At 48.9% G+C, this 25,495-nt stretch overlaps 1 protein-coding gene, 1 long non-coding RNA gene and 1 other non-coding gene across 3 annotated transcripts in view; 2 read left to right on the forward strand and 1 right to left on the reverse strand.

Annotated features, from left to right (window-relative positions):
* The window catches only part of TLE7 (TLE family member 7), a 14,622-nt gene extending 9,997 nt beyond the window's left edge, over window positions 1-4,625 (forward strand). The window contains exons 2-10 of the mRNA XM_031934425.1: window positions 1,123-1,532; window positions 1,647-1,669; window positions 1,816-1,874; window positions 2,538-2,753; window positions 2,860-3,101; window positions 3,317-3,458; window positions 3,605-3,758; window positions 4,137-4,210; window positions 4,521-4,625. Coding sequence (XP_031790285.1) covers window positions 1,252-1,532; window positions 1,647-1,669; window positions 1,816-1,874; window positions 2,538-2,753; window positions 2,860-3,101; window positions 3,317-3,458; window positions 3,605-3,758; window positions 4,137-4,210; window positions 4,521-4,625 — 1,296 coding nt within the window. The 5' untranslated portion in view covers window positions 1,123-1,251. The remainder of the gene's footprint in view (window positions 1-1,122; window positions 1,533-1,646; window positions 1,670-1,815; window positions 1,875-2,537; window positions 2,754-2,859; window positions 3,102-3,316; window positions 3,459-3,604; window positions 3,759-4,136; window positions 4,211-4,520) is intronic.
* Window positions 4,626-7,955: 3,330 nt separating this feature from the next.
* On the reverse strand, window positions 7,956-8,028 carry TRNAM-CAU. Its single transcript has one exon. It is a non-coding gene; the product is annotated as a tRNA-Met (tRNA).
* A 29-nt stretch (window positions 8,029-8,057) lies between these two features.
* Window positions 8,058-23,739, forward strand: LOC113225197. Its single transcript, XR_003309833.1, has 3 exons — window positions 8,058-8,370; window positions 20,344-20,474; window positions 23,646-23,739. It is a non-coding gene; the product is annotated as an uncharacterized LOC113225197 (long non-coding RNA).
* The last annotated feature ends 1,756 nt before the right edge of the window (window positions 23,740-25,495 follow it).

Raw genomic sequence — 25,495 nt, forward strand, 5'->3', positions numbered from 1 at the left:
TTGCCATAGAGTTCGTGGGTGTTTGAGAGGCAGCTGTTGAGCCTGGCTGTCAAACTGGTGGTTCTCACTGGAGGATCCTTTCCCCACCCATTGTCTTGTCCCATCCCTAAGGCTCCTGATATGCTCTGTTCCTAGAACCCTGGGTGTCTTCAGGGCCTTCCTAGGGCTGACTGTTGGTCAAGAGCCTTCCTGAAGGGAGGGTGTTTGGTCTGCTTAAATCTTCAAAGCTCTGGTCCCTGACACAGGCCTCAAATAAGTGTACTATCTTCCATTGATTGTTTACCACTAGCCTTGTACAATGCCGAGTATTCTACTGGAGTGATTGTAGCCAATTCTCAGAATTATCCCATAGTGTAGGAAATAGTAATCACCTCCAAGCCAACTTCATCATTAGATAGCCTTGCCCCGTCCAAGTAGGACACCTTATATTCTCATGGTCTCTTGGGGTTTCCTCCAACCCGTCTAGGAGGTGAGAGACACATGGTGTGTGTGGAGTTTCCTGTTGCCTTATATTTTATTTAGCTTAGGTATGAGCCCTCACTGGAAATATGTACAGCCCGATGAAAAGGTGAGTTTGATTTTTTTGAGACAGAGTCTTGCTTTGTTGCCCAGGCTGGAGTGCAGTGGTGCGATCTCACCTCAGTGCAACCTCTGCCTCCTGGGTTCAAATGATTCTCCTGCTTCAGCCTCCCAAGTAGCTGGGATTATAGGCATGTGCCACCAGGCCGGCTAATTTTTGTATTTTTAGTAGAGATGGGGTTTCACAATGTTGGCGAAGCTGGTCTCAAACTCCTGACCTCGTGATCTACCTGCCTTGGCCTCCCAAAGAGCTGGGATTACAAGCGTGAGCCACCGTGCCCAGTCAGTGAGTTTGATTTTTAAATGACCAGAAATGCAGTCCATGTGCATAAAAGGAAAAGCTCATTGCCTGGCACTAACATCTCAAAGTGCCTGTATGACGCTTTCACCCTTAACGTCATTGCCGCCAACACCTAATAGAAAAAGTTAGTTGGCAACCAGTCTTGTGAATCTTTTCATCAAAGGAGGCATTCTCTGCCCCTTCTAAAGAGACCCTACAGAGCACATACGCATAGCTGCCTCTCCTTTTTTTTCACCTTACAGGGGATCAGGACACATTGGGAACCCGGGATCTGTTTGGCGGGTCTGTTTCTCAAGACCTAGAACCACGTGGTCCAGGCACCTCACTGATCTAAGAACGTGAGTGGCAAGAAGGAAGAGGCATCGTTCAGAATGCTCGGGGCTGATGGTGAGCCAGAGGAGAGGAGGGATGTACCAGAAAGCTCTGGCGTTTCCTCTCAGCCTGAGCCACAAGTGCAGCACCAACTGGGCAGTCTGTATGGAGTGCCCTGGCAGCCCCCGGGCTCCCCAATACAGCACAGCCCTGCTGATCAAGAGACAAGCACGGTGACCCAGCAGCAGTGGCACCTCCAGGGCCTGCGTAGATCTGAGCTCCAGGCTGCTGGGCTCCCTGAGGCACAACTAGGAGAAGCAGCAGAGTCCAGCCCAAGCAGGTCTTGCTTGAACACGACTGGGTGGGGATGGCAAACTGGCCTGGGGAAAGGGGATCCCAGCAGGAAGCTCTGTGGCTCACGCTCTGTCTCCCTGCTTCTCTCCGTGTGTCGTAGCTTCCTACTGGGTTCTGAGGTTGGTGAGTACCAGTCATGGTGGTGCATGTGGTCCCCCAAGCTGGACCCCAGATGGGGGACTGGGAGCGGGGGCCTGGCGTCAACCGAGCAGCCTCCTCTCTGAAGCATGGGACTCTGTGAGCAGGTCGGCATTGCTCTTTCCCTGCAGGCCAGCCTTACTCTTCTTCCCCTCCCAGTGCAGAAGTCCTGTCATTGCTCAGAGCAATTGTAAGTGTCTCGTTTTGTTTTGTACTCAGGATCTTTCCTTTCCCACCTACCCCCAATCAAGAAACCATGTGTCTGCACTTTCACTCTCTCTCCCATAGGTAGGGGGGTGTCCTGGGCTCCTGCTGCTTTTGAGCTATGTTCCCTGTTCCCTCATCCTGAGAAGTAGGGTCTTCAGCTCAGTGTCATTTCTTTAAGAGCTGTGACCCTGGGAACCAGGGTCCAGGTTCTGCGGTTGGGTGGGTGAATGGGTGGATGGGTGAGTGGTTAAGAATCTAGCTGGGGCCGGGCGCGGTGGCTCAAGCCTGTAATCCCAGCACTTTGGGAGGCCGAGACGGGCGGATCACAAGGTCAGGAGTTCGAGACCATCCTGGCTAACACGGTGAAACCCCGTCTCTACTAAAAAAATACAAAAAGCTAGCCGGGCGAGGTGGCGGGCGCCTGTAGTCCCAGCTACTCGGGAGGCTGAGGCGGAAGAATGGCATAAACCCGGGAGGCGGAGCTTGCAGTGAGCTGAGATCCGGCCACTGCACTCCAGCCTGGGCAACAGAGCCAGACTCCCTCTCAAAAAAAAAAAAAAAAAGAATCTAGCTGGAAGACAGGGGTGGGCTGTCCTATTAATGATAGCAGGTCAGGGCCACTGCTACCCACCCTCTCCTTGCCCAGCCCCCCATTCCAGATGAAGTTGTGGTCAGGCAGAAGAGGGCCCCACACGGCTCCTGGAAGGTTGGCACACTCCTCCATGGAAAGAGAGTCTACGCTGTGGCCATCAGCGGCTCAACCCACCACGTGTACACGTGTGGCTCTGGCTACATCAGGGTGTGGGATGAGAGTGCGCTGCAGGCGGGGAACAAGGCCCCTCAGGCCCAGCTGGATTTGCAGGTGAGGGGGATCCAAAGCAGGACTCAGGGAACTCCGACAGGGCCTCTGATTTGAGACCCAGGGTCAGTGCCCTGAGGGGATACCAGTGTGTGAACCCTTCCTACAGGATCCCCAGGACTGTGTTGTCACCTGCAAGCTGTTCCCTGATGAGCAGAGCCTGATCACAGGGGGTGCATCCCAGGCCGTGACTCTCTGGGACCTGGCACCCACCCCCCAGGTCAGGGCACGGCTGACCTCAACAGGCCCCACGTGCTATTCTCTGGCTGTCTCCTCTGATGCCCATATCTGTTTGGCTTGTTTCCATGGATTTGTTGAGATTTGGGATTTGCAGAACCAAATCTTGATCAGGTATGACCTCCCTCCAGAGCCACGCAGGTGTACCTGGGGGAGGGCTTGCCAGTGAGGCTCACTCTCCTCTCTTTGCATTAGGGCTCTTTGCGTTAGGGCTGGGCGAGTCAGTGTAGAGGGTATACCTGGGGTAGTCCTACGGGCTTCCTGACCCTGAAACTTCCCGGGGGCCCAACCCACTCAGTGACCGTCTGAGTTGTTTTTCCACCCACCAGGAAGCACGAAGTTCCTGTATACGGGTCGCGATGTGTGGACATCACCGGCAATATATTCTGGACAGGAGGTGAAGACACCACCCTGTATTCCTGGGACCTGAGGAACTACCAGAGGCTGCACCAACACGACTTACAGAATGAGGTGCCTGGCTGGCCACCACTGGCAGAATGCCACCTGCAGTGGAGTGATGCATGGAGGCAGGGGTGGGAGTGTGAGCTTGAGAGGTGGGCACAAAGCATGGCATTGGCAACTTTGAGTGCTGACCTCAAACCTGCTTCCACAAACAGATCCTCAGCATTACCCATGACCCCGGTGAAGAATGGGTATTGGCGGGCTTGAGAACAAGTGATATCGCATTCCTTCACACTCGTCGGAATGAGCAGTTTAAGGCTTTCATGAAAAAATACACCCGTCACCACAGCCTCAAGTTTGCCTCCTGTGGTGAGTAAGAAGCCAGGTGACACCTCTGGGTGTCCGATTTTGAACTTGCTGTCATCTCTTCTTTCTCTATTCACCCCCCTTTCCTTTTCTGGCTCCCTCCGTAATGGGAGATCCTGCACAGAATGTTAGCCCGAAGACGCAGGCAGATTGAAGAGGCATGAACCCAATCCGATTGTTCTGTTGTTCTGTGATAGCCATGATCCTGTGTGTGGTAGGAGGGTGGGGGCAGATAAGGGAATGGTTTGGGTTGTGTGTCTGATTTTCATAGATAGGGAAACTGAGGCAGAGAAAGACTTGCCCTTAGTCTGGTTGGGGACAGTGCTGGAACTAGAATGCAGGATTGGTCTCTGGCCTCTCATCTGTTCGTTCCTTCACCAGGGAGCTATTTTGTGACCGCGATAGATACGCGCCTCAGTGGCTTGGAGGCACCTTCTCTACAAAAGTTGTTTCAGGTACTGAACACAGAGAGATGCCTGAACCCAGGCACTTGGAGCTTATAGCTCCAGGTCCCAGCTGGTTGGATTCCAGTGGGTGTTGGAAAACACCCCTGAGATGGCACCCAGGGCCATTTTACAGAGTAGAGGAAAGAGGACTTCAGATCCTATGAACTCCCAAGTCACCTTGAGCCCTAAGACTTGGCCCTGTCCTCCACCTGAGCCTTAGGTCTACACTGAGCCTTGTAACAGCCCTAAATGAAGCCTCCATGTCTGGCCCAATCCTTGCCCCAAATGTGATCCTTTTTTGGCCCTTCCATCCATCTAGATAGAGGAGTCTTCAGGTATCCTGTGCTGTGACGTATCCTCTGACAACCAGTATCTGGTCATGGGCTCCAAGAGCAGTGCCACCGTCTACCAGCTCTTGTATTAAAGGTGGCATGGCATGGTCCTGCCAGTGAAGACCCAGTCTTTGGGCTGGTGTGGCTGTGAGGATGGCTTCAGGGTGCTGGACACCTCTAACACCTGCCATCCCCTCTGCTTTAGCTTGAGTGGCAGGTCATTCCTCCCCTCTAATACCCCGCTTTCAGCCCACACTCCCAGATTTTAATCAGATGGCTTGGAGCTTTTTCCTTTGTTATCTTTCTACTACTGATTTCTGGGATTTGGTGGGAAACTTGAGATCCCTTTGTAATGAATAAAATAGCAAAGCAGAAAGCAAAATGGCCTGGATATGTGTCCCTTTCTTTCAAGTCACAAACTCATTGTGATGGATTGCTTATGCCTTCAGCAAATTCCAGGGTGGGGAAGGAATTTTAGACCAGACTTAATTTTGTTTGTAAACTTTTTTTTTTAAGTGGGGAATTTTTGGAATCTTAAAGCTTAAGAAATGTAAGACCACGTACCAACTTTCAGACTGTGATAGATAGACCAACAATTCTCAACTCTTGACCCAGGTAAAACTCCTAGAGCTGGTCTAGCCATGTTCTGAGGACAGGTTCCCTTTTTGTGCCTAATTTCAATGATGGAGAAGCTTCTTGCTTCATGCTACTTCACTGTATTGGACTTTTTAAAAGTCCTGATGCTAATTCTGGTGTTTGGTGCTAATCAAAGCTATGTAGCTCACAGTTTCAGGACAGTTTCCTCATGTTTGAAAATGTGACAGTGTAGTAGTTTATCTGGGCTTCACTGGGCTGGAAAGGCCCCAGCTCCTGGAAAAAAAGCCATAAGGCCTGCTTTCTAGTCTTCTTCCATTAGCGTCCTCTTTTTGGCTTGGTGTTTGTATAGCTGAGACTGCCAGCTGCCCACTGAAGTTCATGGCTTAGAGTTTTCCCTGGGAGGAAGCTGCAATGCCAAGGGCCAAGTTTGCCATCCTTTGCAACATGTAGATGTTGTCAGGAACTTAGTTCTTCCCAGTGGATCATGAGTGAATAATATGTGTCAGCTTTGGGCTAGGCCTAAAGAAGTAGGACTCTTCCCTCCAGGGTCTCCTTCCACTTCTACCAGCTCAAGGCAAATGATGTGGAGGCTGCAGGGCATTGCAGAAACACAGGGTAGAAGCAGCCTCTGTGCATGAGTCAGACATTGAGATAAGCTGTTCACTTTGGACTACTGCATGGAAGAAAACAAACCCAAAGCAGATTTCACTTACCATCTGTTAGAATGGCTAGAGTAAAAAAGACAGTAATAAGTGTTGACAAGGATATGGAGAGATTGGAATCCTCATATATTGCTGATGGGATTGGAAAATGTTGCAGTCACTTTGAAAATGTTTGGAAGTTCTTCAAAATGCTTAACATAGAGTTACCATATGATTCAGTAATTCCACTCCTATGTCCAAGAGAATTAAAAATAAAGACACACAAGTTGGGAGGGTAATAATTGGGAGTGGGAATACAAGAATTTTAAAATGCTTTCTGGAAATAAGAGTCGTAATTAATAGCAGTGTTGATAAATCAAGGAGTAGCATTGTAATCTCTAGGTTAATTGCTAAAAGAATATTAAACAAGTGTTTAGCTTCCAAGCAAAGAGGTAAAATATTGAAATAATATATAATAATAATCCAAAAAAAGAGGGAAAAGGAAAAAAGGAACAAAGAAGAACCTGAAAAGGAAAAGCTTACTGAAGTGATAGATTTGAAGCCAAATATAGCAGTAATTACATTAAATATAAGTGGTTTAAATGTTCCTATTAATCTGTAGAGATCATATAACAATTTAAAAAATCACAACTGTGTTTGAAAGATACATTAAAACATAAGGGCACAGAAAGTACAGCATAATGAAGATACTTTCTGCACAAATCGAAGAAAGTTGATGTTAATATTAGACAACATATAAAACAAAAAATATTTGAGATAAAGGAGAACATTTCATAAGTGTTCAGTTCAGGTTCAATTCATCAGGAAGCACAATAATTCTATTTTTATGTAGTTGTTATTGTAGCCTCAAAATACAAAAAGAAAAATCAACAAATTAAGACAAATTTATATCTCACAGTGACCAGCAGTTCAAATAGACAAAAAATTTCTAAGGGTACAGAAGCTTTGAATAACATGATTAGAAAACTTAGAACAAGGCATACAACCACTACAGAATACACCCCCACCCCACCCACACACACAGCATTTACAAACCACCATACACCTGAGCCATAAATTTCAAAGGATTTAACTTTTACAGAATATATTATTTGACCACAATGCAATTAAGATATAAATAATAAAAACATAACTAGAATTTTTCTTTTGGAAATTAATAAATATACTTCTAAATAACTAGTAGAGAATAAACTACAAAATAATTAGAAGGTATTGTAATGAAAAATACAGAAGGATTCAGCTAGAGATAGAATCAGAGCTTGTCATTTAAGTCACACCCCATCCCCCTCTCCTGGATCTCTTGAGGCTGGGTGCTGACTGCCTGGGTCTTCCTGGCCCTTGGAAGCTGTGTCTGCAGCCAGGGTGGAGACAAGGCCTTTCTCCTAGGCGAGGAAGGTCGGGGAAAACAGATTGGAAGTGGTCTAGGAGACTGTGATTTTCACAGATGTTGCCAGAGGAATTGGCTCAATTATGAGCTAAAATGAGCTGAAAGCTCAATGTAGCTTTCAGCAGCGCTTAGTGTCCATTTGCCTACATTCACGGCAACAGTGTGTGTTTTCTCATTTGTGGAGGGTTTTGTTTTGTTTTGTTTTGTCTTTAAACCCAGGCTGGAGTGCAGTGCTGTGATGACGGCTCACTGCCGCTTTGACCTAAGGGATCCTCCCACCACAGAGGTGCTGGGACTAGAGGCAGTTGCCACCACGTCTGGCTCTTGTTTAAAATTTATTTTTATTTTTATTTTTTGTAGAAACAGGGTCCCATTATGTTGCCCAGGCTGGTCTCTAAATTCCTGGGCTTAAGCTATTCTCCCATCTTGGCTTTCCAAAGTGTTGGGATTACAGATGTGAGCCAATGAACCTGGCCTCATTTGTGGATTTTAATTCCCGGGAGAGGGGACAATAGCCGTTCCTGTGGCTGTGATCTGAGTTTCTTTTGTTATGAGTGAGGTTGAACCATTTGCGAGTTGACATAACAATGTATTTATGCAGCCCTGTGGGGGTGTCCCCTGCTTCTGTACACTTGGCTTTCAGATGATGACACATCCTTACCCTCTGGTCCCTGACAGGCACACCTACTCTTTGTCCACGGTCTAAAGTGCTTTGCTTCTAGAAGCTTCTAGCTACTTCCAAGCATCTTTGCTGCCATCATACACAACAAAACAGCTGCCCTCTCTGAGACTCAAACTCAAGACGTTCAGATTATGAGACTGACGCGCTGCCCACTGCGCTAAGAGGGCCTCTGCTTATCAAAGGTTTCTACCTTTCATAATAAAACGCCTGCAGCCCCTTGCGCTCACAGAGTTGCCTCTGCAAGGTCAGCCTCTGCAGGGAGCAGCCCCTGGTCTCACCTTGGGCTTGTGCGCACACCTGGGGACACGTGGGTGGGAAGGTAGCTCTTGCGGCGGCCACGGAGCCGCCTGGGCTCAGGGAACGAGCCCCGCGCAGAGAAGAAAGCTGCCTGCCGGTCCCCAGCGCAGCCCCGTGGGGACCAGGACCCGAGCCACCACAGCTCACCGAGAGGCGCTGAGACCCTGCGGTGTGTGTGGGATGCCTGGCAGGCAGACTCTGGGCACGGCCAGGTGGGGACAAGCTCCGAGGTGTGACCAGGCCGGGGCGCAGGGGAAGCGGAGGACGAGCGCTTGGGTCCGGTGCAAGCGGTGGGGATGGCGAGGACAGGCGAGCACCGGAGAAGAAGCTGCAAGGAGTGACCCCAGCAGGGGTCCTCAGTCTCCAGGGCGACAGCCGCTTGATTGGACTGGCGATTGGCTCGTGTGGCTGCCAAATGCAGGGTCCCAGGGTGGACTGAGGCTGGAGCGTGCGACATCAGCCGCGGGTGGGCGTCAGGGACGACCCCGGAGCGAGGGATGGGTAGGGCCCTGGGGAGCAGGAGGGCGTGGCAGACGGGCAAGAGGGCGGAGAAGGGGTCTGGGGTATGAAATCTCCAGGCCCAGGCCCTGGAGTCGGGGTGGGGTGAGGTGGAAGCAGGGAGGGAAGGTTCCAGAAGATTCTTGGACGTGAATTCAGTCGGCAAATGGAGGGAAGAAGTTATGGTTGCCTCGGACTTGGCAATTCTTTTGTTTGTTTGTTTGTTTGTTTGTTTTGCATCCCGCGCTTTTCTTTTTCTCTCTTATTTTTCAAATACTCTTGCTTCCTGGTTACACATAGGGGCCTCTCATTTTGAAGGGCAGCAGAGTCGCACTGCTCGCTCCGAGCAGGGCGCTCCAACTTATTGTCACATGAAAAGATGACAGGAATAAAGGGTGCGGAGAGGGATGGGCGAGTGGATGGGTGGGTGGAGGGAACTCTCCCCATCTCAAGATTCCCTCCTCACTCTTTCAGGAAAGTTACTGTCCCAGGGAGTCTTCACCCCATCCCATTGCCCAAAAACCATCCTGGGTAAGATGACAATGTTGAACTTGCCAGCTTACTCATTCTCTAAGCCCTTGTGGCATTTTTGCTTGTTTTCACCAGATAACCAATCATATATTTCAATACCTGATAGGACTAGTCTCTTCTACCCCCAACCCCCAACGCACACACCTGCTCTTCTGTTCGGGTTTCGGTACTTCTTTGGCAACTGGTTTCGGGTGATTTCTTGCACAGTGGTCACTCTGATTCTTCCTTCTCTGGTCTCCTAGGGCACGTGGTGACTAGCACATCCCGGGGTGTGAGAGGGCTGTTGATTGTTCTCTGTGCATCAGTCCTGTCTTCTCCATGAGGCTGGGACCTCTACGATCCAGAGACAGGATCTGAGCCACCCCTGGGCGGGCCACATTCCACGTGCCCAGAGGTATGGGGAAAGGGGGGCTCTGGATCCCACCCCCAAGTCGCCTTCTGCTGCTGTCTCCATTCCAGGTTCAGCGCAGGAGGGAGAGTGTGAAGGGAGGAAAGCACTGCCCGGAGTCTGTGTCCTGGGTGTGGTTCTCTCTGCCACCAGCCAGCCTTGAATTTGGGGCTCCCCTCCTGTTCATCTTGGGGTCATACACATATGTCCTGGGGAGCTGATGGACAGGCAGCGTCCCCAGTAGGGGTGGTTCCCAGGTGCTCTGAAAAGCTGCTCAGCCAGAGAAGCTATAGAGGGAAGGAATGTAGTTAGTTTTAGCAATCCCTTTAAACACATTTTTCAAGATGTCCCCACTCCTAACCTTGAGTGGCTTCCCACAGCCTTTGGGGAAATATTCCACAGGGCCCTGCGAGGACAAGGCCAACCCACACTCTCCCACCCGGATGAAACAGGCCATGCGCTTCCACGGACCCGTGCAGAACCTTCCTGCCATCCTCCCACTTACCCAGTCCTACTCCAGCATTCGTCGTCCACAAAACCCCTTCCTTCTGGGTTCCCCTTGCCACAGTGGCCTAGAACTAGCAGGGAATGGTCTTTCTCTGCTACTTCTTTGTGCCTTTCCTCTTTCCCTGAGCTGACTTCTCTTTCTTAGGGGCAGAGGCTGATACGGAGTTTTCTGAATCCCTTGCAGCACGTATGCAGGAAGAAGCTTTTGCGTATTGATTTGTGAAATGTGGAGATTGTAGACAGTTCTATGTAAGAAGCAGAGATCCGAGCGTTCAGTGTTAGGGGTGGGTGTGTGAGGCTGGGCGCGTGGTAAGAACAGGAGACATGGACAATGCCAGGGGCAGGGGTGGCTGTGAGATGAAGCTGGCATGATCAACAGGGAGGGCGGAAGCAGTGGAAGATCGGAAGGAGTCGGCCATTAGAGCATCCCCAGGACTTTGGTGCGCAGGGAGGGAGGAGGGGAGGGGAGGCAGCTGGAACAGACCAGTGAGAAAGGCACCGACCATGCCTTCTCTGTCTCCCCGTGCATTTCTTACTGTCTTCTTTATGCCTGAAGCCGTTCACCTTTCACACTCAGCTCAGATATGATCCCGACTGTGAGGAGACCTCGCTTCTTTGGCTGACATTTGTGTGTTTGTTTTTAGACAGGGTCTTGCTCTGTTGTCCAGGCTGGAGTGCAGTGGCATGATCTCAGCTCACTGCAACCTTCGCCTCCCGGGTTCAAGTGGTTCTTGTGCCTTAGCCTCCTGAGGAGCTGGGATTACAGGCATGTGCCACCACCTCCGGCTAATTTTTGTATTTTTAGTAGAGATGGGGTTTCACCATGTTGGTCATGCTGGTCTCGAAGTCCTGACCTCAAGTGATCTTCCCACCTTGGCCTCCCAAAGTGCTGGGATTAGAGGTGGCCCCTGCGCCTGTCTTTGGCTGGCATTTGGTCCTTTCCCTGGCCTATCCCAGCTCTCTGCTCACCAGATTGTGCATCTGAGATATCCAAGAAGTCATAACTTTTGTGAGGACAGACAGTGCCATCCACTCAGGTTTTGTCTCTACTGCATCCATCCCAATGTCTCTGACGTGGAAAGCCATCTCTCTCTAGGTGTTTTTGTTTTTGTTTTTGTTTTTTTTTGGTTTGAGAGACAAGCTCTCAAGCTCTGTCACCCAGGCTGGAGTGCAGCAGGGTAATCACTGTTCACGGCAGGCTTCGACTCCTGGCCTCAAGCAGTCCTCCTGCCTCAGTCCCGGAGTGGTTGGAACTACAGGTGCACACCACCACACCTGGCTAATTAAAAACTTTTTTTTTTTTTTTTTGTAGAGACAGGGGGTCTCAAAGTGCCGAGATTACAGGCATGAGCCATGGCACTCGACCCTTTCTTTCTTCTTTTTTGTTAGGGACTTCCTGAAACTTGAATCTGTAGGTCTTGAGAGAGTCAATGATTTCAGTCTTGCAGTGAGAGGAAAAATTCCCTTGTGTATACGGGGCCCCTGATATGACTTCACCAACAGGCTCCTGAAGATTCCACAGTGGGGCACTAGTAAGAGAGGAGTGCAACGCAGTGGCTCACGCCTGTAGTCCCAGCACTTTGGGAGACCAAGGCAGGAGGATTGCTTGAGCCCAGGAGTTTGAGACCAGCCTGGGCAGCAAAGTGAAACCCCCATCTCTACAAAAAAAAAAAAAAAATTTAGCTGGGTGTGGTGTCATGCACGTGTAGTCTCAGCTACTTGGGAGGCTGAGGCAGGAGGATCACTTGTGCCCAGGAGTTTGAGGCAGCAGTGAGCTAAGATCATGCCACTGCACTCCTGCTTGAGTGACAGAGACCCTGTTTCAAAAAATAAACACTGGGCGCGGTGGCTCACACTTGTAATCCCAGCACTTTGGGAGGCCGAGGCGGGCAGATCACCTGAGGTCAGGAGTTCGAGACCAGTCTGGCCCACATGGTGAAACCCGTCTCTACTAAAAATACAAAGGAATTAGCTGGATGTGGTGGCACATGCCTGTAATCCCAGCTACTCAGGAGGCCGAGGTGGGAGAATCACTTGAACCCAGGAGGCGGAGGTTGCAGTGAGCCGAGATGGTGCCGCTGCACTCTAGCCTGGGTGATAAAATAAAATAATAAAATAAAGTAAATAAAAAAGAAGAAGAAAGGAGAACCTGCTGGGGCAGGTCACTAAATCCACCATCATGCAGAGTGAAGCTACCCAGGGCCTCTGGTAGGGCTGTCTGCAATTTCTGTCCCTTCCTCCAGGGGGAAGCCTTGCATTGCATCTTACACCCCAATACATGGCTGTGGATGCAAAGGGCCCTGCGTAGGAGACCTGGACTGGCTGTGTGACCTTGAGAATGTCTCTTCCCTCTCTGGGCTTGTTTCTTCTCTATGAAATGATGGGGTCAGTCCTGGAAACAACTGTGCGCGGTTGCTGGTGATCTGTTCATCCCCAGGTCTGCCATGCTTGGCTGTGTGACCTTCAACAAGTATCTTAACCTCTCTGTTCCCATAAAATGGTGATCATACCTGAATCTACTTCACTGGGCTGCTGAAGGGAGGTTGTATTATAGAGTGGACAGAATGTGCCTAGCATGGGAAGGCAGTGGCTGATCACTGATTGTCACTGGTCACTGACTTGCGGCCACTTAGAGCCGGAGGATCCCTCCTGGCCTGGCTGAGCCCTCTCTCCTCGCCACCTGGTATGGAGTGGGTCCAGTTATTCTCAAGACCCTCTGCTAGGAAGTAGGAGCGGCTTCCAGAGCTGCCAGATTTCAGGCCCGTCTGTTATATTTCCATGGTTCCCACCAGGATAACTGAGGAATGCCTGCCACTCACCCACAAAAAAGGATTTATTTACAGTGTAAAATTCATCATACATTTCTTTTCTTTGAAGTGAACATAACCTCAAGATTTTATTGTCTTCATAATAAAACAAAAGATAAATTTAGAACTGAATCACTTGGCCTTTTCTCTTCTTATCTCCTCCCAGTTCAAAATGCTTGCATGTCCTCATAGCCAGCATTGTCTTAGATCTGCAGCAGGGCTCAGCACTCAAGCCTCGGCACCATCTCCTTTGTAGTTTTAGCCTTTTTCTGGAAAATCAAGCTTACGGAAATCAATGGCCTTGATATACACAAACAATACTTAGGTTAGAGGACTTAAGAAAACCCCATGTATAATAGCAACAAAGAAGATTAAATACTTAGAGATAAACTTAATAAGAAATGTGCAAAATCTATAAAAGGAAAATTTTACAACACTTCTGGAAAACACAAAAGCACATGGAGTGGGAAGACATCCCTTGTTTTTGGCTATCACAACTCATTATCAAGATGCCCATTCCCTCCAAGTTGATTTATAAATTGAATGCCATTCTTATAAAAATACCAACAAGCTTTGTTTCATGGAGTTGGTAAGTTGATACTAAAGTGTCTATGGAAAATAAACATGCTGGAATAGCCAGGGAAAAACTGACACAAAGTGGGGGCCTAGCCCTATGGGCTATTAAAACAAACTATAAAGCCTCTGCAATTAGAACAGTGTGGCATTGGCTACATGAACAGGCAGACAGACCAATGGAATAGGAAAGAAAGTACAGAATAGACCTAAGTACAAATGGGAATTTAGTATATGATAAAGGTGGCATGTCAAATCTCAGAGGCAGTGATGAACTTTTTGTATTTATTTATTTATATTTTTTATTTATTGAGGTGGAGTCTCGCTCTGTCACCCAGGCTGGAGTGCAGTGGCGCGATCTCGGCTCACTGCAACCTCCACCTGCTGGGCTTAAGCAATTCTCATGCCTCAGCCTCCTGAGTACTCAGCCCAAGATTGCCGCTCTGCTTCCTGTCATGACGCCACTTTCCCTGCGCATACACAGCATCCTTGCCCTTCTTGTCCTGTGCCACTTTGTGGGGTTGGTGCTTGCCACACTTCTTACAGGAAGTCTGGAAGGCTTTAGGAACATGCACCACATTGCAGGAGCCCTATTGCGTGGAAAGCTATTGTTAATATCTAAGTCATTTATGCTTACAGAGCTGATAGGAGCTAAACTAAGACATGGGTTATTCTGTAGGAGGAAACAGTTTGGAGAGTAGTCTACATAGTGGTCAAGAGTTTTTTAAAACTCCAAACCTCAGATTGTTGTCTGCATATACCCTCTTGGGGAAAAGGTAGTTCTTATTTGGAGAAAACATAGATTGTATTATCCTGAGAAGATCTAAAGGGAACCACAGAGGGAGGAAGAGGCGACACAGGAAGTCTTTCCAGTTAGGGCAGTGGTCTCCCTGGTGGGTGGACTCCCTTGTCTTGGTGTGATCATAGAACTCATGGAAATGACAGGTGGCCTGTGACACCAACTTTTTAGAGGAGAAGAGTTTTTTGCATGTATTGGTGGGGCCTCAGCTGTATCTTAATAGGAGGCATGCACTGCACTGGAGGTCTCAGATGGCCCTAGGAACTAGTCTTGAGGCCTCCAGTCTACACTGGGCTCCTCCAGCAAGAAGAGAAAGACCCCATAGGTTGGCTGGTTGGTGGTAGTGGGAGGAAACCTGGTGTGGGAATGAGGGTGGGGCCAAAACTCTGGTGATTGAGGGTGTCTTATAGGAAGTCTTTCATGACTGTTGCTTCTCAGGGCTGTTTTGAGGGACACGGTTGATTGAAGAGTCTGCCTTCCTCGGTGTGTTTACCCTGAAACGTGTCTCAAGTGTCTCAAGTTGGTAGTACCTACCTTCTCTGTGGCAAGAGCTTTTTTTTTTTTTTTTTTTTTTTCTAAGACGGAGTTTCGCTCGTGTGCCCCAGGCTGGAGCGCAATGGTGTGGTCTTGGCTCACTGCGACCTCTGCTTTCTGAGATCAAGCGATTCTCCTGCCTCAGCCTCCCAAGTAGCTGGGATTACAGGCATGCGTCACCACACCCTGCTAATTTTATATTTTTAGTAGAGATGGGGTTTCTCCATGTTGGTCAGGCTGGTCTCGAACTCCTGACCTCTGGTGATCCTCCCACCTTGGCCTCCCAAAGTGCTGGGATTACAGGCGTGAGCCGCCACACCCGACTGGCAAGAGCTCTTTGAACATCCTGTGCCATGAAGGAGAGTTCGTGGGCATTCTTGTTCAGAGTGCAACTCTGGATTGTATAAGGCCTTTCTTGTTTTTCTCATTTTAATCCAGGTCTTGGAGTTTTGGTTATTTTCTTTTGGGGGAAAGATTTTGCCACTTCCCTTCCTGTTCTTTTCCTTGCTAAGCAAACTGGTTTTGGAGATTCCGTTTGCTGACAGCCTTCATTAAGCCTCTGTGGTTTTTAGGTTGATGTTCCAGGAGAGGTTTGGTGCCACAAAGTAAGTCAATGTTACCTTTCACTGTGGCAGTTGCTCTCCCAGCCCCTGCCTCGTGGATACTCTTCTGAAATGTGTTTGGAAGGCTGCATCTCGCTTCCATTTCTTTCTCCTCCAGAGTCACCTTGCTTTGCAGGGCTGTGATTTTCTGCTCATGCTCTGCATGGCTGTGCAGATGCACGTTGATCTTTTCAGGAGAGTGTTGGCCTCATGCAGTGGATGGTCACCTTCTTTCAGCTGATTTACTGCACTGTGGTGCATGTTCCTAAAGCCTTCCAGACCTCCTGTAAGAAGTGTGGCAAGCACCAACCCCACAAAGTGGCACAGGACAAGAAGGGCAAGGATGTTGTGTATGCGTGGGGAAAGTGGCATCATGACAGGAAGCAGAGCGGCAATCTTGGGCTGAGTACTCAGGAGGCTGAGGCATGAGAATTGCTTAAGCCCAGCAGGTAGAGGTTGCAGTGAGCCGAGATCACGCCACTGCACTCCAGCCTGGGTGACAGAGCGAGACTCCACCTCAATAAATAAAAAATATAAACTGTTCTTCCAGATGTTGCTTGTCTGACACAACTTCTTTCTGTGTTCCCTGGAAGTAGCCTGTGCTTTTCCCCATCGTGGTTAACGAAGACTGTCAAAGTCATCTTGTCCGAAACTGCGTCTCATCGTTTTACTGGCCTGCTGGCGCTTCTCATGGTGTAATGTGATCTTTTAGATGGGCGTTTTCTTGTGTCTGGCAAAAAAGGACTTGGAGGACTCTCTGAGATTGCTCATGGCATTTGATCAAGTCATTAAAGGTGGCACGTTGGTTTCTCTGTGTCTCTCTTTCCTGTAGGAATTCTGAAGCCTCATATGTTCTTCCCAAGCAAGACAGAAGTTAGATCCATGTGTCTCCTTTGCATTTAAATTCTTTAAAGCTCTTCTTACCTTGGAAAGTGTTATTAAATCTCACATATGGTTTGGTAATATTTCACATTGTCTCTGTTTTCTCTTGTTATCCTGACTCCAAATTAACAAGCAGATTCCTCACTAAGAGGAGCAGATTCCTCATCTTAATTTGATCTGTTGAAACCCAGACTCTTCCTGTGACTGATTTCTGTTTTGTACTCTGATGGCCTCAAAGAATGTCCCTGAACTTTTGATCTTTTTGTTCAGAGTCGAGCAGTGTATTTAGAATGTCTCCCATTCCTTCAGATACATTTTGCGGAGTCAGTTGACAGTCTCTGGGGCAGGAAGGAAAATATACTGCTGGCCTCTCAGCTGAAGCCCAGGCACTAGGCTGGGTCTGCAAAAGCTGGGGGTGGGGACTTTGGGGAAGCCTCTTAGATTGGTGAGGAGGATATGGTCCCCCTCTGTCTCAGGTTTGGATGGCCTCTGTTCTGGGTGCTCCCTTCCAAAAGAGAGGGCTATTCCTTGGCCTGGGGGGCAGCAGCTGCAGGAGAGGAGTCTGAAGTGGGGATCTCCTGTGTCCCTAGCCTTTTTCCTGGTGAGCTGTAGCCTCCAGAGGGAAGTGGCAAAGGCTGTGGTCCCTGCAGCACTCCACTATGTATAGTAGCAACAAAGATGATTAAATACTTAGGGATAAACTTAGTAAGAAATGTGCAAAATCTATAAAGGGAAAATTTTTCAACACTTCTGGAAAACACAAAAGCACATGGAGTGGGAAGACATCCCTTGTTTTTGTCTATCACAACTCAACATCAAGATGCCCCTTTTCCCCCAAGTTGATTTATAAATTGAATACCATTCCTATAAAAATACCAACAAGCTTTGTTTCATGGAGTTGGTAAGTTGATACTACAGTTTCTATGGAAAATAAACATGCTGAAATAGCCAGGGAAAAATTGACACAAAATAGGGGCCTCGCCCTACGGGCTGTTAAACTATAAAGACTCTGTAATTAGAACAGTGTGGCATTGATCACATGAACAGACAGACAGACCAATGGAATAGAATAGAAAGTACAGAATAGATCTAAGTACAAATGGGAATTTAGTATATGATAAAAGGTGGCATGTCAAATCTCAGAGGCAATGATGGACTATTTATTTATTTATTTATTGAGATGGAGTCTCGCTCTGTAGCCCATACTGGAATGCAGTGGCATGATCTCAGTTCACTGCAACTTCTGCCTCCTGGGCTTAAGTGATTCTTGTTCCACAGCCTCCCAAGTAGCTGGGATTATAGGTGTGCACCACCACCCCTGGCTAATTTTTGTATTTATTTATTTATTTATTTTGGTAGAGATGGGTTTTCCCCATGTTGGCCAGGCTGGTCTCAAACTCCTGACCTCAAATGATTCACTCATCTTGGCCTCCCAAAGTGCTGGGACTACAGATATAAGCCACGTGTCTGGCCCAGACTTTTTAATAAATGGTACTGGGATAATGGGGTAGTCCTTTTTTTTTTTTAAAGATAAAATTAGATCTATTGTTCACAGAATATATAAGAATAAACTCAAATGGATCCTGAATTTAAATGTAAAAAATGAAAACATGTAAGTACTTGGGGGAAAAAGTCCATGGATGAGTTCCTCTTAACCTCAGCGTAAGGAAAGGATTTGAAAACATCACTCAAAATCCAGAAGCAATGACATAAAATTCTGGCAAATTGGACATGGCAATAAAATAAAATAAAAAAAACCCAAACCACAGAACACCAAAGTAACTGAAAAATTGAGAGAAAATATTTGTAACACATACCACAGACAAAGGGCTAATGTCCCTAATATATACAGAACTCTTAAAAATTGAGGGACAGAGGATGAAATATTCAACAGAAAAATGAGAAAAGACTTGGACAATTCACACACACATTAAAATTGTCCTCAAACATATGCCAGTTACTGGGACAGTATTGTGGGGACAAAAATAAGTAGACACAGTTCCTTCCCCCAAGGAGTTTCCAGTTCATTGGGAAAGTCACACGCTGGAAACTAGCTTGAATGGGGGCAGAGTATGGTTAAGTTTCAAGGGGTAGGCTGGGCGCAGTGGCTCATGCCTATAATCCAAGCACTTTGGAAGCTGAACCAGGAGGATCGCTTGAGCCCAGGAGTTTGAGACCAGCCTGGGCAACATGATAAGACTGCATCTGTACAAAAAATTTAAAAACTAGCCAGGTGTGTGGTGCGTATCTCTAGTTCCAGCTACTTGGGGGGGGTGGTGAGGTGGGAGGATCACTTGAGCCAGGGAGGTTGAGGCTGCGGCAAGCCATGATCACGCCACTGCACTCCAGCCTGGATGACAGAGGGAGACCCTGTCTCAAAAAATAAATAGGCCAAGCGTGGTAGCTCACGCCTGCAATCCCAGCACTTTGGGAGGCTGAGGCAGGCTCAAGCCTGTAATCCCAGCACTTTGGGAGGCCGAGACGGGCGGATCACGAAGTCAGGAGATGGAGACCATCCTGGCTAACACGGTGAAACCCCGTCTCTACTAAAAATACAAAAAACTAGCCGGGCGACGTGGCGGGCGCCTGTAGTCCCAGCTACTCCGGAGGCTGAGGCAGGAGAATGGCGTGAACCCTGGAGGCGGAGCTTGCAGTGAGCTGAGATCCGGCCACTGCACTCCAGCCCAGGTGACAGAGCAAAACTCCGTCTCAAAAAAAAAAAATTAGGCATGGTGGCGGGCGCCTGTAGTCCCAGCTACTTGGGAGGCTGAGGCAGGAGAATGGCATGAACCTGGGAGGCGGAGCTTGCAGTGAGCAGATCACGCCACTGCACTCCAGCCTGGGCGGCAGAGCGAGACTCTGACTCAAAATAAATAAATAAATACAATAAAAAATAAAATAAATGGGTGGGGTTGGATTTCACCTGAGCCTGCTGGAGGGCGGGGAGGAGCGGTTGGTGGGGTGGAATGTGGGGAAGTGAACAATCTAAGAGGCAGTTGGAAGTGGCTCTGAGCAGAGAGGACCGTTGAGGGATGAGGCGGCTGATGGAGAGGGATGGGTCAAGGGATGGAGGGTAGCACTGTGAGCTGAAATAGGTGAATTGGGAGGGGATGCTGGCTAGAGAAGAGGTAAGTCCGGCACTTACTGTGCTTGGGGCTGTGAGAGGCACCTGAGGACAGATTCCTGCCCTCCAGGATCCCACAGTCTTGGGTGAAAACCAGCAGGGCCTTGAGGAACTAGACTTCCGGAGAGAATGAACTTCGTACTCTAGTGGAGGGACCAAGGGCAAGCTGCCCAAGACTCAGACTAGAGTTGGGGCTGGTTGGGTTTCAGGGGAAGACAGTTGTCCATGTGGATCTAGCCCACGGGTCTCTGGACATGTGGCTGTGTTGGTCAACGGAGAAGACCAAGGCTCAGAACGAAGACTTGAGATTTGCTCCCACAAGTGTCAGAGAAGGAGTTATAGAGGGAGAGCGTGGCCTGAGGGTCATGGAGCAGCCGTGTGAGTCTTGGGCAGTCTCACATTGGAGGCCACGAGAAAAAGTAATCAGGAGAGGGGTGCTTGAGCCAATAATCAGATTCAAATCCCTGTTATGCTCATGTGCCAGCTCTGCCCTTGAGTTTTCTCATCTTTAAATTGGGGAATAGGGCCGGGTGCGGTGGCTCACAGCTATAATCCCAGCACTTTGGGAGGCTAAGGTGGGCGGATCACGAGGTCAGGAGTTTTAGACCAGCCTGGCCAATGTGGTGAAACCCCGTCTCTGCTAAAAATACAAAAATTAGCCAGGTGTGGTGGCAGACACCTGTAATCCCAGCTACTTGGGAGGCTGAGGCAGGAGAATCGCTTGAAATCAGAAGGTGGAGAGGTTGCAGTGAGCCAAGATCACACCACTGCACTCCAGCCTGGGTAACAAGAGCAAAACTCTTATTTAAAAAAAAAAAAAAAAAAAAAAGGGGGAATGAATCAAACCCATCTCAAGGCATGACTGTAGGACCAAATGAGTTCACACGTGCAAAGTGTTTTAATATGGTCAAGGCACTCAATAAATGCTGCTGTTAATTAGGAGGCAAGAAGAGATTGAAGGAAAAACTCAAGGGGCTCCAGAGAATACTACGATGGTGCAAAGTCACGGAAGCCCTGGGAAGAACAGGTAGAATGGAGTCGCCATGACATTGAGCCTCATCTAGATGCCAGGTAGGTAACACGCATTATCACAGGTGAGTCTCACTGTAATCTCACGAGGGAATTTCTAGGGCCATCCCCACGCCGCGGTGTAACAAGCTCAAGGTCCCAAGAGTATGACCTACTTTTCCTGTTCTGAACCTTAAGTTTTATTGATTTATTAATTATTTTACTTTTTTTGAGATGAGGTCTTGCTCTGTCACACAGCCCAAAGTGCAGTGGTGCGATCCTGACTTACTGCAATCTCTACCTTCCAGGCTCAAGCAATCTTCCCACCTCAGCCCCCCAAGTATCTGTGAGTACAGGCATGTGCCTTCACACTCGGATATATATATATATATGTATATGTGTATATATATCTCCTTTTTTTTTTTTTTTTTTTTGTGGAGATAGGGTTTCACTAGGTTACCCAGGCTGGTCTCAAACACCTGGTCTCAAGTGATCCACCTGCCTTGGCCTCCCAAAGTGTTGGGATTCCAGGCATGAGCCACTGTGCCCGGCCTGAACCTTAAGAATGAAATCGTCCTTGGGTTAAAGGCTGGTCTCCCTTAGAGATGGTCGTTTGCAGGGTACCTTCCAGGGGCTAATGCTCTGGCAAATGCTGGTGACCTTGAGATGAATGAGCCTTGATCCATGTACTCAGTGAGCTTCAGGATGAGGGTTCCTATAGCCTCTCTCTTCATTTCATCATCTCCAAAACCTGACAGGACTGATGCTGGAAGGTCTTTCCCAGGCCCAGATTCCTCTCCTGGCTCAAACACTTTCCTCTGTGGTCTCCAGCCCAGGGGCTGAATTGACTCTACCTGGCCAAGTGCTCTGCCTGCTTTTAGGGTCTGGTCTGTGCCCTGATGCTGATGGTCCCTAAGCCACGCTTTGCATTAACAAGGGTCTAGCCCAGTGGTCCTCAGCCCTAGCCCGAGAGAAGAATGGCCTGAGAGGTGGCTCCTTCCCTCCTCCACTCCCTTCTCCATTTTAAATTCAAGTTTCCCTTGGGAGATTGTAAAAAGATGTTAGGATGGCACCCTAGGGACATTAGCTCAGCATTTGTAGGGGTGGGAACTTGGCATCGGTAGTGTTTAAAGCTCTCCAGGTGAATCCAGTGTGCAGCCGGGACTGGGAACTGCTCTACCTCGCGGGTGAACTTGAGCAAATGGTTTTCAAGCGCAGTTGTTTGTCTCTGCTGCCCCCTTGTGGCCACCTTGTTCACTCACAGAGCGCAAGCCCCATTCCCAAGAGAGATGGGAATCGCAGAACAATTAGGAAAATAATGTCGCTGCCATTGGTGGACGGGCTTCCCTGAGACCCCAGCACTCACCCTGACATGGGTGGGCTCCTCCTCTGCCGTGATGCTGAAGACGATTCCTTAAACAAGGGCCTCACTCCCAGTGTCCTGGGGGTAGCCCACATGAGTAGGAAACTCTTGGTGGGCCAGGAACTGGGAACAGCAGGGGGCCCTGTAGTCAGCAGCTGAGATAGAGGTTGAAGAGAGCGGGTCCAGGAGAAGCTTCCTAGGAGAAGGTGTGCCCTGAACCCAGCGCCAACCCAACTCTCCTGGGCGGCCGCCACAGGAAATCTTAGATGCAGACGTGAGGGTTGGGTTGCTTGGCGGTCAGCCAGCAGGGGGCCCTCTGGCGCCACGTAGAGTTCCCAGGTCGGGTCTCCCAGTCTTCGTCCCCTTGACTGGGAACTGTCCACCCGGGCGCAGGATGCCCCAGATGCAATGGAGCAGCTCAGAGCCCCAGGGCTTGACTGTCCGCAGCTGGCTGGCTTCCCTCTGTGCTAGGTGCAGGGTCAAGGACATCCCCATGCACACAGCCTGCTGTCAGTGGGATGAGGAGTAGGAAGGTTCTGTTGCTGCTGCCCATTCAGAAATGCAAAATCGCCTAGTACCTTGAGCACAGGTCTAGTCCCTACCGTGTCCTGCCTGGCTATGTGATCTTGACACATTCATCTTGCCTTTGTGGGCCCACTTCTCCCTCATCCAGTGCATCCCCCAAGCCGTCCTGGCCTGTGGTGCTGCTCTCCAGACAACAGGGAGTTGGACTCATGGTTTTGGGGACTCACATTGCTCTTAGGGGGCCAGAGTCAAGGGAATAACCTTTTTATTCTTTTTGCCTTCTGCTGTAGGGCCTGGTTCTGGGCTGGACTTTTCCCATCCTCTTCTTGAAAGCCACCCTTGTTCAATCATGGGGACAAGATCCAGTCCAGGAAAGGAGCTAGTGCCCTCCTAAGAGATGATCCTGAATGGGGCCCAGCTGTGGACAGGAAGATCTCTTTTCCAGTCAGGTGCGATGCTTCATGCCTGTAATCCCAGCACTTTGGGAGGCTGAGGTGGGAGGATCACTTGAGGTCAGGAGTTTGAGATCAGCCTGGCCAACGTGGTGAAACTCCGTCTCTATTAAAAATACAAAAAATTAGCTGGATGTGGTGGCGCACGCCTATAATCCCAGCTACTTGGGAGGCTGAGGCAGGAGAATCACTTGAGCCTGTGGGAGGTGGAGGTTGCAGTGAGCCAAGATTGCACCTGGGTGTTAGAGTGAGATTCAGTCTCAAAATAAAATATAATAATAAAATAAAATCACCAAATCCCTTTTCTGTTCGTTGTCAAACACACTAGACATCAGGACACAGTGGTCCTGGCTATATGACTGACTTGTAAGAGTGAGAAATATCCAGAGACAGAATGCACATTAGAGTTGAATGGGGTTTGTCCTGGGAAAAGAGGGGACCCAAAAGAACAGCAAGAGGGTGGGGAGCTTAGCTATAAAATAATGTTTTGGCTGGGCATTGTGGCTCATGCCTGTAATCCCAGCACACATGCACCTCTGAATGCAGTCTGGGTGAATGCAGTTTCTTGATTGTCACAGGCAATCAAGAGTTGCAGGTGTTGTATTGCGTGGTTTGCAACAGCAATCAGACCAAAAGGGTGACTACTAGCATGTGAAGACAGAGGATAAGCTTCCTGGGCTCAAATTCCTGAGCTGGGAGTCAGTTCCAGGCCATAGTGTCCAGCCAGAGGAGGACAGCAAGCTTGACTCCTGCGTGACCACTAGCTCACCTGGTCTAAATGTAGCCTCTTGCTATGAAACAAAGGCAGAGAGAGACTGAAGGAACTGGAAAGAGGTTCAGTGGAGGAAAAATAAGGCAACCTCAGGGATTCACTTTTACTCTCATTTCATTAAGTTCCAGATATTGGCAGACTGCTGGCCTCCCGAGGAGCACAGGAAGGGGCCTGACAGACTGATGATCCTGGTTGGAGATGAAGAGGGGCTGATTAAGAGACGCTGACTGAGTTCTGGAGGTTTCCTGCCCGGGAGTGGTGAGCCTGTCGGAGCTGCACCTGGGCCTATCTGTACCTAGGAGAGAGTCAGGGCGTGGTTGGCTTCCTGCAAACACCTGGGGCTCGAGGAGCGCACTGCCTCTGTTCCACGCCTGATGTCGTCCACATCCACACCCACGAATCTGGCCAGGAGAGTGACTGTCACTGATGAGGTCAGTGTGATAGTACCTCTGATGGTTTCTCTGAGCTCAACCTTTGCACTTCACCTGTGTGGGCCAGATGGAAAGCCAGGGTGGAGATGGAGCATCCTGGGTCAGCTGGGATCCCCCTGTGCGATTCCATGCCACGGGGTGTCAGAACCTGGAGTGCTGGTGGTGGCCAGGGAAGGGGTGGGGTGGCATTCCTGTGGCTTTGCCACTCACTGGCTGTGTCACCTTGGAAAAGTTATCTAAACCCCTTGGTGCCCCAGTCTTCTTCTGTGTCCATGGCAATTCGAGTAGTCCTGACCTGGTTGGATGGCTCTGAGGTTTCAATGAGGTCATACATGCAAATGGTTTTTTTGGAGCAGGGTTCTTTTTATTTAAAAAGATTTTTTTTAAGTGAGAATACTTGCTAAAAAAGAGTACCTGACTTCAGCTGGGCACAGTGGCTCACACCTGTAATCCCAGCACTTTGGGAGGCCAAGGCGGGTGGATCACGAGGTCAGGAGATCAAGACCTGTAGTCCCAGCTACTCAGGAGGCTGAAGCAGGAGAATCGCTTGAACCCAGGAGGTGGAGTTTGCGGTGAGCTGAGATCATGCCACTGCACTCCAGCCTGAGTGACAGAGTGAGATAAAGAAAAAAAAAAAAAAAGAAAAGAACCTGACTTCAGTATCTTTGGGTGTCTGGGATTGAGGGGTGTACCTGAATGGGCATCAGTGATTGATGAACGCTTGTGTAAGAGTTAAAGAAAGAGGAAAGAAACATGAAATTTTAAAGACAGGTTTGCTTTAGATGAAACCTGAGAGGGGCCTCTGGCTGATTTTGGTCAGGAGCGCTTTCTCTTACAGACTAAGAGTATATATTGGTTTTAGGGTGAGGGGGCTTATCACAAGCTTGGAATGTTCTTGGGTCAGGAAGAAGTTTATAGCAGGGTCGGAATGTTTCTGGGCAGAGGAGAGGTTATCTCGGGGCTGACATCTTTCTGGCAGGAGGGAGGTTAGTTATCTTGGAGCTGGCATCTTCCCAGCTGGAGGGGGTTATCTTGGGGCTAGCATGTCTCTGGTTGGGGAGTTTGGAATGTTTCTGGTTGGAGATGTTATTTGTGGGTTATGATCATGCTGACCTTAGCCTTTAGGCTGATGCCTTTGGCTTTAGGCGGTTTTTGATTAAGAGGAATTTTAAAATGAGGTGCTTGTCCATGATGGCAAGGCCCCTGCTCTGTCACCTTGCCCCCCAAAACATTTGCAAACAAACCATTGCAAAGCTTTGTTTCTGTGTATGTGTGTATAAATATTTTTTTTCCCTTAGGAGTAAAGGCAATAGCTTAACTAAGATGTTCAGAGGGATCATGGCATAAAGACTGGATGCCTGAGGTTGGGGTCGCGGGCGTGTTTCAAGAGCCTTTATTTCAGACCAGAGTTTACCAACATGGGGAATCTTGCCATTTGGGGCCAAATCATTCCTTGTTGTTGCAGACTGACTTGTGCATTGCAGGGTGATTAGCAGCATCTCTGGCTCTACCCTCTAGATACCAGTAGCACCGTCCACCCC

Source organism: Piliocolobus tephrosceles, chromosome 17 (assembly GCF_002776525.5).
Source record: "Piliocolobus tephrosceles isolate RC106 chromosome 17, ASM277652v3, whole genome shotgun sequence".
Lineage (NCBI taxonomy): Eukaryota > Metazoa > Chordata > Mammalia > Primates > Cercopithecidae > Piliocolobus > Piliocolobus tephrosceles.